We start from the raw sequence: 14,476 nt of genomic DNA, 5'->3' as shown, positions 1-14,476 counted from the left end.
ATTAAAAGAGACAAGATACCAGAAGATCAGTGTTGACATACAAAAGTCATACTGTTGGTTAGTATCAAAATAAAAAAAATAAAAAAATAAGGTAATAAATGAAATAGCCATAGATAAATGTAAAAAGTTAATGTGTGTTATTCAATTAATGAATAAACAGAAAAGTTTTAGAAGCTGGGACTGAAATGTTAGGAGTAAACCTATAGAGTTAAGAAATACATGGTTTGAAAAGAAGAAAGAAGCAGATTTGAGACTCCTGTAATATGACTGTGGAGAAGCATGAAGATAATTAAATGGCAACACCACAAGATGAATGATGATATCTTTCAAATGGTAAATGAAAAAAGCATTTTGAAGCCAATATAAGAGAGAAAGAAGGAATGGCTCAAAAATACTGAAACAATAACAAGAAATGTCAAATTTTTCAAACAGGAAAATTGTAGATATTATGTCTTGAGAATTATAATCAATTTTTGATACATCTAACCATCACATGGTAGTGTTGTTTTCATTTTCATACCGTGTTTCCCTGAAAATAAGACCGGGTCTTATATTAATATTTGCTCCAAAAGATGCACTAGGGCTTAGTTTCAGGGGATGTCATATTTATTCATGTACAACAATATACATTTATCCAAATACAGTCATGTCATCTTCTGGAATATCGTCATAACTCTCCACATTCAAACCCTGAATTCCAGCCTGAATTTCTTGCTACTCCAGCCGCTTTTAGGATCCTCCAGGATCGTTGTGCGTTTGATGAATGGTTCGATATGGTGAAGCAAAATGCCGACATACAAATGCATTTGTGGTGCTTTGATATTCAAGTGTCGCATATTCCCCAAAGTAATGACACGATATATTTTAAAAGTCTCACATACCATCTTCTGTGCAGTCTTTTTTTTTGGTACCTCGGCATATTTGAGCCACAGAGAAAAAAAATAAGGACATAATGAAAATGTCTATTTTGTGATTTACGTAAAAATTTCAGTTTTAACCTCAAAATGTCCACTTTAACCTCGTTTTTTACTTTTTTATTAAAGTAGACCAACGTAAACGTCATTTAAAACCGATCCAGTTGTTAAATCGCTACGTGCTTCTGGGGCTTCCTCCTGATCTGACAGCAGCAATCGCCCCACAGAACACATTACATTTATGATATTCCAGCTCTCTGCACATTTAGAATTCTTAGATTTATACTTAATATCACTTTCATGATGAAATGCATTAAAATATGTATGTTACATTTTACAGATAAATTGTTAACTTTGTTTAAATAATGAATACTGCTAATAGTTACACATACTGTATGGGCTGGCACGGTGGCAGAATGGTAGCACTGCTGTCTCGCAGGGAGTCACGTCTCTTGTGTTCCCTGCCTGGAGTTTGCATGTTTTTCCTGGTGGGTTTCCACAGTGTGCTCAGTTTTCCATCCAAAGACATGAAGGTTTGGGGATTTGTTGAAGCTACAATGACGTTGGTGTATGTGAGTGTTTGTGTTCACCTTGTGATGAGCTGATGCCCTGTCCAGGGCTTTTGTTTCTGTCTTGCGCTGATGCTGCTGGAATAGGCGCATCCCCGAATTGATGGGTGTAATCATTAAACATCCTTTTCAGAGATATTGTGGCAAGGTGTCCTAGGAATTTAATGGATGTTTTGGGCACACGTGTCGCATCGCATGAAGTATAAACCTGGCCTTAGGCACCTTACTTTTTAGCTGACGATCTTGACTAGGGCTTATTTTTGGGGTAGGGCTTATATTACAGAGCAGCCTGAAAATCATGCTGGGGCTTATTTTTGGAGTAGGTCTTATTTTCGGGGAAACACGGTACCTATTAGAATGACAGCTATATTTAGCAATAAAGCCTAATGATACTTCCTTAACCGTATACTTAATTAACAGCTTCAGTGATATTCTGTTATGCATGGTGCACAGGAAGTAAAAAGACCAGAAGCAGCAGGGCAAAAGACAGAGATTAGAAGCTGGAGGGGAAGCAAGTAACGTTTCCCTAGGAGTTTAGAGCACAGGTGATCCGGCAGCCCCAGGGCAAGTGACTCACCTCTAAGAGGCCAGACAGACGAATGAATGAAGGACAGAAACACATGGTCCCCTAGCTGGGTAAAATGGGACCACACTGTCTCAGGTGCTACTGCAATTGTGATTGGCTTTAGTTAGGAGGGGAGTTACAGTGATGACTTATGTGTTGGGAAGAAGACAGGCTAGGGTCATGTGAGAATGAAAGGAACACAGAGAGAACAAGGTAAGACAGGAGAGTGTTTTGTTGATAAAGGGAAGATAACTTTCTGGTTCTTCTTCATTTGGAACACTGTGTTGTTCCCGTATTGATTCCTTCGTTCTGACATGAATAAAAATGCACAGGAAGGAGGGAAAAGAACAAAAGTGGAAACATTAAGCAGCTAAATGAACCAGCCAGCAATAGAAATATCATATAAAATCTGTTCAATCTGTTGTAAAAGATACTTGAGGCTCTTAAAAATACATAAACACTATGCAAAATGGGGTAAATTAGCAAACAAGAATATAGGACAAAGTAAAAAAAATACAGACCTTGGCATAGCATCTTTCCATGTGTCGCAGTGCCACCTTGGGGTTGACCGGATGGCTGCAGGATACACAGAATATCTGAAGGTCTGTGTCATCACTATCACCTTCATTCACCTGGACAAAAAACAAAAAGAAAAGAAAGTGAACATAAAGGATAATTTTCAAATTTATTAAGTTATATTATCATAATCAAGGTGTGTTGTCACTGAGATACTTTTTCTGCATAAAGGATAATTTTCAAATTTAAGTTATATTATCGTAATCAAGGTGTGTTGTCGCGGAGATACTTTTTCAGCAAACATATAAATAGTAAAAAGAAGCCACCACGCCACATGATTTACAACTGCAGCTAATCGAGGTGGACCAGACTGGGAGTAGGGGAGGGTGGGAGTTCGAATTAAATTAATTGAATGACACGTGTCCAATTTCTACCAGATAATGTTCCTGTGCATCGATTCACATCCTGACACTGCACAATTCCCTTTGCAGTTTGGAAACACTCACTTTTAAATTGAGGTTTTCTTTTTTTATTTTAATACACAAGTATTTATACAAGAAAATGATGTCTTATACCATTAATACGGTACCAACTGTGAACATGACAGTAATCCTTATTACAGATCTAAATCAGAAAGGACTACTGAAGAGACATTTCTACTAGAGCTGGACAATCAAACAGGCAAAAATGCAGCTGCTGTGAGGCTCATGCAACTGGTATATTTTGGAAGAAAATCAATATAATATAGTGCTGCAATATACTGTATTTTGTACAGGTTAGTCATGAATACACTGAAGACAAGCAACAGAGTGGTTTTCTGAATATTTCAGGAGATAATGGAAACTATAGGTGCAGAGGTTTTTCATTTTGCTTTCATGTTATTTTAGGAAAATCAGCATTTGGTGCTAAATAGTTAGTGATGTTTTTTGTAACAGTTTACTTGTGATATCCTACCCAAAGAGTGGTTTCAGATATCACTTTGTTGCCTTCTTCATGTGTACACCTTTCTTCACATTAAGCTCAAATTTTGTACTCCATTGTGAAAGCAGAGGAGAACTAGCACCTTTCCCTCAAACAGTGATAAAATTTAATTAATTCCACAGGCATACTTCGGAAACAGAGATAGCATATGTGATGAAACTATTATTATTTCCATGGCAAAGTGGACATATTTGGAAAGATTTTTTTTAATGTTTGGACTAATGCACAGTAAGTTGTCACTGTAGACCTCTTTCAGAGATAGACTATTCTTTAAACAAAATTATGGAATACTGCTCCTACTACTAGTCCTCAATCACAGCACTGGAGGGCCGCAGTGGCTGCAGGTTTTTGTTCAAACCCGGTTGCTTAATTAGAAAGCAATTCTTGCCAATAATTTAATTTCATGGCTTGTTAGTGCTTTAATTTTGCTATGTCAGGTAATTTTGATATCCTAGATTTTCTTCCCCTTTCTAAGGATATCATCCAAATGATTTGAAGGCTAAAACGGATGAGTAATTCTCAGTCCTTCACTTTTTTCTCTCCACTTTCCTTCCAAGTATTTAATTAAACACAATAGTGCACAATAAATACACACAGGTGTAAATGGAAACAACTAAATGGAGAAATGCTGGTCCCTTTTGTCATTTGCATGCTATTGCGAAATTAGGAGCAATTAAAAACCAAGAATACAGCTGTTTAAGACTAAAACAAGCAATAAGGGTTCAAAATCTTAACGAGTGAGACAACTAAAATGAAGCAGAAGTGTTACTTGAACAATAAGTGCTTCTTATTAAGCAATTGGGTTGGAGCAAAAACCTGCAGCCACGGCGGCCCTCCAGGACAGTGGTTGAGGACCCCTGGGTCTAGAGCAAATGACAGCATGGTATAACTGCAAAAAGCAAGTTACATTTCTAAAATACTAAACATAACTTTCAAACATTTTCAGAAAATTTCACATTTTATTGACACCAATTTTTTTGTTATGGCCTACATACTTCCTCATCATGCTGCACAGCCTGTTGTTTGGCCTTGATGATGATGTTCTCAAGCTCATGGAAGCGTCGCTCCATTTCTTGCAACTTCATTCGTGCTTGATGTTGCTCACGTCTGATTCTTTCCAAAAGCTTTTTTCCCTGTTCCTCTGCAATGCACGGGCTCTGTTGCCACTGCTGAATTCGCTGGGGCAGAATTTCATAAATGCGACTGCAGATTAAAAACAAAAAGTATGGAATTGAAAAGATGATTGTTAAATTGAAAATAAATAAATGTTCACATAAAAAAAGAAGTGGGCAGTGTTTGGGAAGCTTAGAGAGCAGCTAAAGAGCTTGATAATACATTGTGATTATAAACAGACTATACACACATTTTCTGACATTAATAACCGCATCACAGACATTTACATAACAACAGTTATTTGGAAAAGAGGCCATGTCAAAAATAAAACAATATCGTTATGGTAGTCTTAGTTTCACCTTTAGAAACTTATCTGTTTTGGATATACATGCAGGGACACAGTCATATTAAAAGAAGTTCCACAACTCAAAAAAATTACCAGCGCCATCAGTTTTTGTATTCTCAGAACTTACATGGTATCAACATATAAATATGGCCACAAAATCTTTTTCTGCTGTAGACATGTTGTGATATCTGGTAAAGTAAATACATGTGAAGCACAGTGTTCTTTCCTAGGTAGTTGACAAAGCTACAGTTCCTCCAACACAACCTCACATTAATTTCTCTGTTTAAACTTTTGTCTGAAAACTTTAAAGGAAAAATGGTGTGGACACCAGGGGGCGCACTAGCTCCACAAACCTGACTCGCACAGATGCAAAGACACAAGTTCAGCACAACACACGGTTTTTATTTACAGGTGAGAAACTTCTCACATACGTTTTCCACTAACCAACACAGTACAAAAGCTCAATATTCACAGCACATCACTTTACTTCTTTCTGTCTCCTTCACTCCTCCTTCAGCAAGCTTCATTGTCATTGTCCTCCTCCTCCTCCTCCCATCTCTGGCTCCCCAAGAGAAGGCAGGCGGCTCCTTTTATGCTACACCTAGGAGTACTCCAGGTGGCTTGTTAGTGAAGTCCGGAAGTACTCCGGGGTGGCAGAAGACCAACAAAGTAGGGCTCTGCAGCTCCCCCTAGTGGCCACCATGGAGCCTAAAAGGGCTGTGCCAAACCCCAACTCCCATGGAGGCCTCTGGGAGTCCAAGGCACCAATGCAACCCAGGGAGGCTACAATCTAGTGCTCTGGGGGAGGCAGTGCCCTGTGCATATCTGCAGCCCTAGTAGGAAAGGGCCCTGGCCATCCACCACAATAATCAAGTTACACTCAAACGTTTCAGTTAAATAGGGAAAAAGAAGCTTGAAAAAAAAATAATGCTCTTCTCTCACTCGTGTGTTACAATACAAGAAGAAAATGAAAAGAATACTTAAGTTAGAAGAGAAAGATAACATTCATAGCTTTATTATTGTCACTGCCTGCCATCCTTGAACTATATACTAATTGCAAAGTGAAAAGAAGACGGGGCTCAAACAGAGAGTGAACTCCACACAAGCACCGAAGACTACTACAGAAAAAAATAACTGTTTTGAAGTAAGTTTCTTTCTTATGATTTTTTAATTTTTTTCCTTTTAGTTCTTTGTATTTTATTTTTCACTGAGCAGTGCTGTGGTGACCTGGAGCATGTAAAGTTTCATTAATTCATAATTGCGTTTCTGAGCTTGTTTAATCCATTTCAGGGTGGCTGGGAGCTACAGAATAGTTTTGCTGCAACAATCACAAGGTGAAGTATTCCATTTCCATAAATAAAATGTTTTTCACTCCTACTAGGATAAGCACACTAAAAAGGACAATTTTTGAAAAAAGTTTCTGTTCACTTCAGCACTTCTTTCTCATTGCTGTTTTGTTTTTAGAAACAATATTATTTCTGCTGCATTGTACAATATCAAACAAACAACATTCTTAAACCAACTTAATTCAATTCAATGTTGCAGGAGTGTAGAGCCTATCCAAGAAGGAGCAACACATGGCAGTAACTGTCATGAAGAGAATTTGTTTTATGCTTATATACTTCTATGCATCTGTGAAACTCCATACACATTTCCTGTTATGCTATCTTAATGTATAAATTACATTATAATCTTAGTTTTAGAATGACTGAATAGTCTATAAGTAAATGCCAGATGGGATCATCTATTCCCAAGGGAACTGGACACCTTACAGATAAACACCCTTGACAATATAAGATAAAGTGTTTTGCACATACGTTTATGATTAAAGCTTCTAGGACAAGCTGTCCACAATTAGACTGGTTGGCCAATTATGCCTGTGTAGCATCACTGGATCTGGAAACTCATGTGGTTCTTTTGGCACAAAGACAAGAACGCCTGAGGGTGAACGGAAACTCCATCGAGCTGGACCCGAGAGACATAGTCCATGCATCAGCCTAATTTCAAAGTTAAGACAAGTCACCCAAAGACAGGTTTCCTCTTTGGCACAGATGTTCCCTTTTGTGCCACTCTTAAGCAGTACTCTCCATAAGGATACGAAAGCTAAAGCTTCCGAGTTTGAAACAAATATGTATTTTTGTCAGGGCTTTACATCCAGATATTCTATTTATTTAGATTTTTTATCATTTATTTCATTTAAATTTTCTACTGCTATTATTTGATTTCAATAAATATTGTTTTACTTTTACATTTTTATACTTTGTCTGCACATAGGTAAATACTGTGCACATGGTGTAAGCATATTGCCACTACTTTCTTACAGCATTAGTGGCTGAGGAGGGATGCCTCCAATAGTAACCGGCACAGTAAGGAGTAACACACTGTTGGCAAGTGGTAATAGTTAATGTGATTCAGCTTCCAGTTTCTACAGGAGACCCAACTGCTTTGCTCAAACCAAAGCTATGGAGTAAAGATGACAGAAAGTCTGTGCAGGCATCATTCATAATCAGTGTGTGATAAGATGCATTTGGGTCTGAGGCAATGTGCAAATTTAAATAAAAACGGTTTGGTTTGGGTGGCCCCGGGATGTTTAAGGGGAAGATTGGGGCTGATCGCACTTGCAAGTAGGGGCACGGTTGATTTCAATTTCTTCATGGTCTCTATATGAGTTGTAATTAGGACACCACACCCACAGAAGTATAAAGGACTGGGACGGAGAAAAAAGAAAGAAGAAACAAGAAAGAGAGACAGAGGTTAAAGGAAAGGATTGAGAGAAGGAAACACAAAGAGCCAAATTTGAGGCAAAGTGTGGAGGAAAAGTTATCAGGTATGTCCTTGGGAAGAGTGAACGAATGGAGTTGTTCCTGATGAACACTCCAGGAGCAACAGCGACCATCCACTCTGAGTGGGCTCTTGCAAATGCCAAGATATGATGGTGGTGGGAGACAGTAGAAGGACTTGCATGGTCCCAAAAACACTAAGGGATGGTAGGAAGGAAATAAGCCAGGCTTATGTGAGAAACTTTATATCATGCCTTGGAAAGAACTTTTGGCCAAAATTATATGTAGGATGGTGGAACTACCAGTTTTCAGATTTATGTAATAATTAATATCTAATAAGTAATACATTAGAACTAATTAAGTATTATTGTTTGAGTCATATGTTTTAATTGAACCTGTTAACACAAATACTAGATATGAGTTGATTTGTCAACAAGATACAAAGCTTGTTTTTTAAATGGTGGGTATTTGAAGGAAACCAGTGGCAAGGTTTCATGTGACATTTTATAAGGCATCATATAGCCTGCTGCCAATATACTCAGTAAGGCTGAGAGGTCTTCTCTTTGTCTTCTGGTAATGTTTTTTTTATTAGTTTTTTTATCAGTCAATTTTCCAATTCAAATATATACATCACTTATACTGTACTCTTTGAATTCTCTTTTCTAGTATACATTTTTTGCCTCAAAATACTCCTTATTTTGGATTTTTCTCACTTTTCCTCACTTCTTTTCACTAGATGATGTTACTCATAGGGACTATGGTTGCAAAATTCCTGTTAGCCTCTCACTGGAAATCTACTGATTGGTCTTTTTTCATTTGATATAAATGTTTCTTATACACTTTACTTCTACTTAAATGGCATAGATTAACAGGTATCCGGCTCCAATATTCACAGACAGAAACTAGTTAAGGACTGGATGGCAATTTTCCAGTGTCTCATCCTTGACCTTCCCTCTTTGATTTGATTTCTTCCCTTAAAGTAATATTCCACCCAAAAAAGATTTTTTAATATGTTACCTGTGTGTTACATAGTGAAAAAATATTTAATCTCAAGTTTTCATATAAAGCAGAGGAAAAAAGTTTATGATATAATACAAGCCAGCGGCAACCTATGCTATGCAAATGAATCCAACTTTACTTGTGTCACATAATTCACAGTCTGTTATCCAGTCGTTTATTCACAACACATAAAACACATGCATTTTTTTGCTAAAATTATGTTAAACGGATACTTCTAGAAAAATCAAAGCACATCAATATAAAATAAACATAATTCACAGGAGATTGAGTTTTTGAATTGAAGACAGGACACTTGAATAAAGGGGAGAAGCAGATCTTCGGTTCAAAAGCTCAGTCTCATTTGAACATATTTCCTGTTTATGCCCTGCACTGACCTTTCTGGAAGCATCTATTATTGTTAACGATACTTTTAACAAAAAAGGCATATGTTTAGCATGTTGTGAATAAATGAATGATTAACTAACCTGTGGATTATGCAACATGAGTAACATGAGATTCCCCCCTCCCCCAGGGATGGTTTCATTTTGTTTTCCGTTTAATATTATTGGTCATGATTGGCTTGTATTATAACAAAATTTTTTAATCTGCATTCTCTATGAAAGTATCTGTGTTTGTGTGTGTGTGTTCGCACCCTGTGGTGGACTGGCATGCTACCCATGTGTTGTTCCTGCCTTGTGTCCTATGACTGCTAGGAAAGGCTCCAGCTGCCCTGTGACCCTGCCATAAAAACATGAGATTAAAATGTTTTTCTCAGTCATCACTATGAAACACATGGTGTAAGTAACATATAAAAAAAATTATCAATTTTGGGTTAATCCCTTCTTGTACTGGTGATGGCAAGGTGTTCTTGATTTCTTACAACTATAATTATTGTTTTAAATTGTCAACTGTGTGTCTCTTTCTTGCTTTTTACTATCAATAAAAATCTTGAGCACAAAAAAATAAAAAAGATGGGTTATTTAATAATGTACTTGCATGTCATACTTCTTCACAAGAATAAGAAAAACTCTGCTATATACAGTATGTGTTAACACTAAAAGCAATATATCTGGAATCTAAAAGTTAAACTAGTGCAAATAAGCATAGAAAAAGTGGCAATAAAATTATTTTAATGTAAATGGAGCTTCTTACCAACCTCAATCCACCATACTTACTTGGCAGCCAGCTTCATGCCACAGTCCTCAGAGCAGTACTTGGAGTTTGAGCGTGCCACTTCCACACAACCAGGTCCCAAGCATTGACGCAAGCCCCCAGAATCCTTAGTGTCACCTCGATCACTATGCTTAGTCTTGTCTCTGTGTTTTTGCTTCTGTTTATGACGACGATATTTGTAGTCTTCTTTCTGAAAGACAAATTACAAAGCTACAATTATTGAGAGCTAAAGGGCATATAAAAGAAGTGACAAATTACAGATATTTATTACTAAAATTACCAAATTTCCATTACATTTAGATTTTTTTCCTAATCATTCTGTAATGAATTTTAGTTTCCCAAAGTAAGTCTTCAATGAATAAAGAAGAAGCAGGAAAAGGAAGGATGAATGGAAGTTTAAACGTGATTGTTGAACAAACAATACATTTGATAAGAGTGCCATTCTATCACAAGCAATGTATAAAATTCAAAATATACACATACATACAAGAATGTTTACATTTTTATTTGTATACTTTAATCTTAGTCCTTAAATAACAAAACTAACATGTTAACACAGTAGTACATTGTAAATTTAAGCAAAACATTTATAACTGGCTAAGGTGAACAATACTCCGATTAGCTGTGAACCACCCTACCTCTTGGAGATTGCACAGATTGTGAATCAGATGAGGGTAGGAAAAGCTGCATGGATCTGTGATATCCACAGTGAACATTCTCCAGGCTGGTGGTAAAGCATGAGCATGGAGTCTGAGTGTCTGGGCTTGTGAGTGTCATGAATAAAAACCAAGATCCAGGCCTTTAATGACCTCTTGGGCACAGTCAACTGCAGTGTGTCTATCTGCAGGGAGAATGTCGACCTTGTCGAGAGGTTTACTTACCTCAGCACAGACATTCATGCATCTGGTGACTCTTCCTATGAAGTAGACGGATTAGGAGAGCATGGGGCAAGGGGTCACGAGGTCACTGGACAGGGGTGTGTGTAGCGCGCCTGATATCTTTACAAAAAGATGAGGAACCAAGTCTTTACAGTACTGGTGCTTCCTGTTTTGCTATATAGTTGAGAGACAGGAGGGCTATCCAGTGACCTGAGATGAAGTCTGGACTCCTTTGGCACTGTGTCTCTTCGGAGAGTCCTTGGGTACTACTGGTTTGACTTTGTGTCGAATGAGTGGTTGCTCAGAGTCCCAAATGAGGCACATTACCTGCATTGTGAGGGAGTGTCAGTTATGGCACTATGGCCATGTGAAGCAATTCCCTAAGGGTGGTCTGGATCACAGGATCCTCACTGTTGAGGACCCGAGTGGTTGGACCAGGCCAAGGGGACGCCCACGTAACACCTGGCTGCGGCAGATAAATGGTCATTTCCAGTATGCACAGTACCAGTGTATGCTCCCCAACCTGACCTAAGATAAACAATGAAAAAGGGTATATATGTGTGTAAAATCCATATATTTATGTATTGAACTTCCATAATCCAAACTTGTGGGTAAAAAGAAGCAAGATACAAGTGACACAGTGTGCTATGCATTTAAGGGCACATTGTCTCATGGAAATACAGTAGATCTGTCATTTAAGCTGGCCGGGGTAAGCATGCTTAAGTTATGACGCATATCTTTCAGAAACTGTAATATAGCTGGAGTACATTGGGAGAAACCCATGAAGATACGGGGAGAATGAGGAAACCCGACAAAGACAGAAACCAGGTCAAGCTTGCACTCTTCAGTCTCTTTGGGCTATGAAGCAGCAGCACTAACCACCAAGGCACCATACTGCTCATGACAATTTAAAACTGTAAATTACACTCCTTTAGTTTTTTTTTGTGTGAACCTTTCAGTAACATCCTTAAAAATAAATGCAACTTGTGTGTTGACCACCTAGAGAGTATGTCAGATGTATTTAAAAACTGCAACTGAAAGATTTTGTGATGGTAGCAGAGTTAAAAGAGCTTCTTGTCCTAAAATTTCTCTGGCAAGCAATTTGTCAATGAAAGACTCTCTTTAATCAGAAAGACATAGACCGTGTTATAATCCCCATCGGAAGTCAAGCTTTTAAATTCAGGAATGATGCTTGGCAGACTCAAAAACTGCATGCCAATAAAGCTCCTAATTTATTAAATGACAAGTTGTTTCTGTATTTTCATGAAATCCTTAGAAATAAATAGCCCAGACAGAGAGAAAGGATGTGACTTCCATATGAATGTGGTGTACAGTAAACTGATGAATACAAACGTTGCTGTAAAATTAAAATAGAGTGTGCACTATACAAGATAGACTGCACAAACCTTGAAGTGTAAAAAGTTCAATGTTTATATTATATACATATAAAGTTACACAATGTAAAAATACTGTGTGTACTTTAACATTTTAAAATTGATAGACGGAGAAGTCTGAAAAAAGATTCTTAGGTTGAGGTTTTGCTAGTGGGGCAAGGTGGCTACTTTTCTAAATTATATATATATATATATATATATATATATATATATATATATATATATATATATATATATATATATATATATATATATATATATATATATATACACACACACATATACAGTGGGGCAAAAAAGTATTTAGTCAGCCACCAATTGTGCAAGTTCTCCCACTTAAAAAGATGAGAGAGGCCTGTAATTTTCATCATAGGTATACCTCAACTATGAGAGACAAAATGAGAAAAAAAAATCTAGAAAATCACATTGTCTGATTTTTAAAGAATTTATTTGCAAATTATGGTGGAAAATAAGTATTTGGTCAACTACAAACAAGCAAGATTTCTGGCTCTCACAGACCTGTAACTTCTTCTTTAAGAGGCTCCTCTGTCCTCTACTCGTTACCTGTATTAATGGCACCTGTTTGAACTCGTTATCAATATAAAAGACACCTGTCCACAACCTCAAACAGTCACACTCCAAACTCCACTATGGCCAAGACCAAAGAGCTGTCAAAGGACACCACAAACAAAATTGTAGACCTGCACCAGGCTGGGAAGACTGAATCTGCAATAGGTAAGCAGCTTGGTGTGAAGAAATCAACTGTGGGAGCAATTATGAAAATGGAAGACATACAAGACCACTGATAATCTCCCTCGATCTGGGGCTCCATGCAAGATCTCACCCCGTGGGGTCAAAATGATCACAAGAACGGTGAGCAAAAATCCCAGAACCACACAGGAGGACCTAGTGAATGACCTGCAGAGAGCTGGGACCAAAGTAACAAAGGCTACCATCACTAACACACTACTCCGCCAGGGACTCAAATCCTGCTTAAGCCAGTACATGTGCAGGCCCGTCTGAAGTTTGCTAGAGAGCATTTGGATGATCCAGAAGAGGATTGGGAGAATGTCATATGGTCAGATGAAACCAAAATAGAACTTTTTTGGTAAAAACTCTACTCGTCGTGTTTGGAGGAGAAAGAATGCTGAGTTGCATCCAAAGAACACCATACCTACTGTAAAGCATGGGGGTGGAAACATCATGCTTTGGGGCTGTTTTTCTGCAAAGGGACCAGGACGACTGATCCGCGTAAAGGAAAGAATGAATGGGACCATGTATCGTCAGATTTTGAGTGAAAACCTCCTTCCATCAGCAAGGGCATTGAAGATGAAACGTGGCTGGGTCTTTCAGCATGACAATGATCTCAAACACACCGCCCGGGTAACAAAGGAGTGGCTTCGTAAGAAGCATTTCAAGGTCCTGGAGTGGCCTAGCCAGTCTGTAGATCTCAACCCCATAGAAAATATTTGGAGGGAGTTGAAAGTCCGTGTTGCCCAGCGACAGCCCCAAAACATCACTGCTCTAGAGGAGATCTGCATGGAGGAGTGGGCCAAAATACCAGCAACGGTGTGTGAAAACCTTGTGAAGACTTACAGAAAACGTTTGACCTCTGTCATTGCCAACAAAGGGTATATAACAAAGTATTGAGATGAACTTTTGTTATTGTCCAAATACTTATTTTCCACCATAGTTTGCAAATAAATTCTTCAAAAATCAGACAATGTGATTTTCTGGATTTTTTTTCTCATTTTGTCTCTCATAGTTGAGGTATACCTATGATGAAAATTACAGGCCTCTCTCATTTTTTTAAGTGGGAGAACTTGCACAATTGGTGGCTGATTAAATACTTTTTTGCCCCACTGTATATACTGTATATATATATATATATATATATATATATATATATATATATATATATATATATATATATATATATATATATATATATATATATATATATATATATATATATATATATACATACACATTTCTAAACTAAGTTGTCTCATATGTAGAGTTCTCGGCTCTGAATTATTTAAACAAACAAAAATGTAAATAATTATAAAGTAAAGAGGTTTCTGGCTAATCTTTAAAATTAATTAATTAGAGTGAGAAAAATAACAATTACAAAAAAGTTAATCATCTAAGTAAAAATACTTTTTATAAATTTTATGTGTTATATCTATTAAGATTAAAAACAAACAAAAAGAAGTACTGAAGATATAAATACTAAATCACCCCTGAG

General features: G+C 37.3%; 1 protein-coding gene across 1 annotated transcript in view; it reads right to left on the bottom strand.

The window, feature by feature from the left end:
• Window positions 1-14,476, bottom strand: part of cxxc1a (CXXC finger protein 1a) — a 70,734-nt gene that overhangs the window by 26,894 nt on the left and 29,364 nt on the right. The window contains exons 8-10 of the mRNA XM_028813294.2: window positions 9,959-10,146; window positions 4,541-4,748; window positions 2,570-2,680 (exon numbers count right to left, since the gene is read on the bottom strand). Coding sequence (XP_028669127.1) covers window positions 2,570-2,680; window positions 4,541-4,748; window positions 9,959-10,146 — 507 coding nt within the window. The remainder of the gene's footprint in view (window positions 1-2,569; window positions 2,681-4,540; window positions 4,749-9,958; window positions 10,147-14,476) is intronic.

The sequence above is a fragment of the Erpetoichthys calabaricus genome, chromosome 11, assembly GCF_900747795.2.
Source record: "Erpetoichthys calabaricus chromosome 11, fErpCal1.3, whole genome shotgun sequence".
In the NCBI taxonomy this organism is placed as follows: domain Eukaryota; kingdom Metazoa; phylum Chordata; class Cladistia; order Polypteriformes; family Polypteridae; genus Erpetoichthys; species Erpetoichthys calabaricus.
The sequence above is the reverse complement of the archived record's forward strand: the minus strand, read 5'-3'. Positions and strand labels throughout refer to the sequence as shown.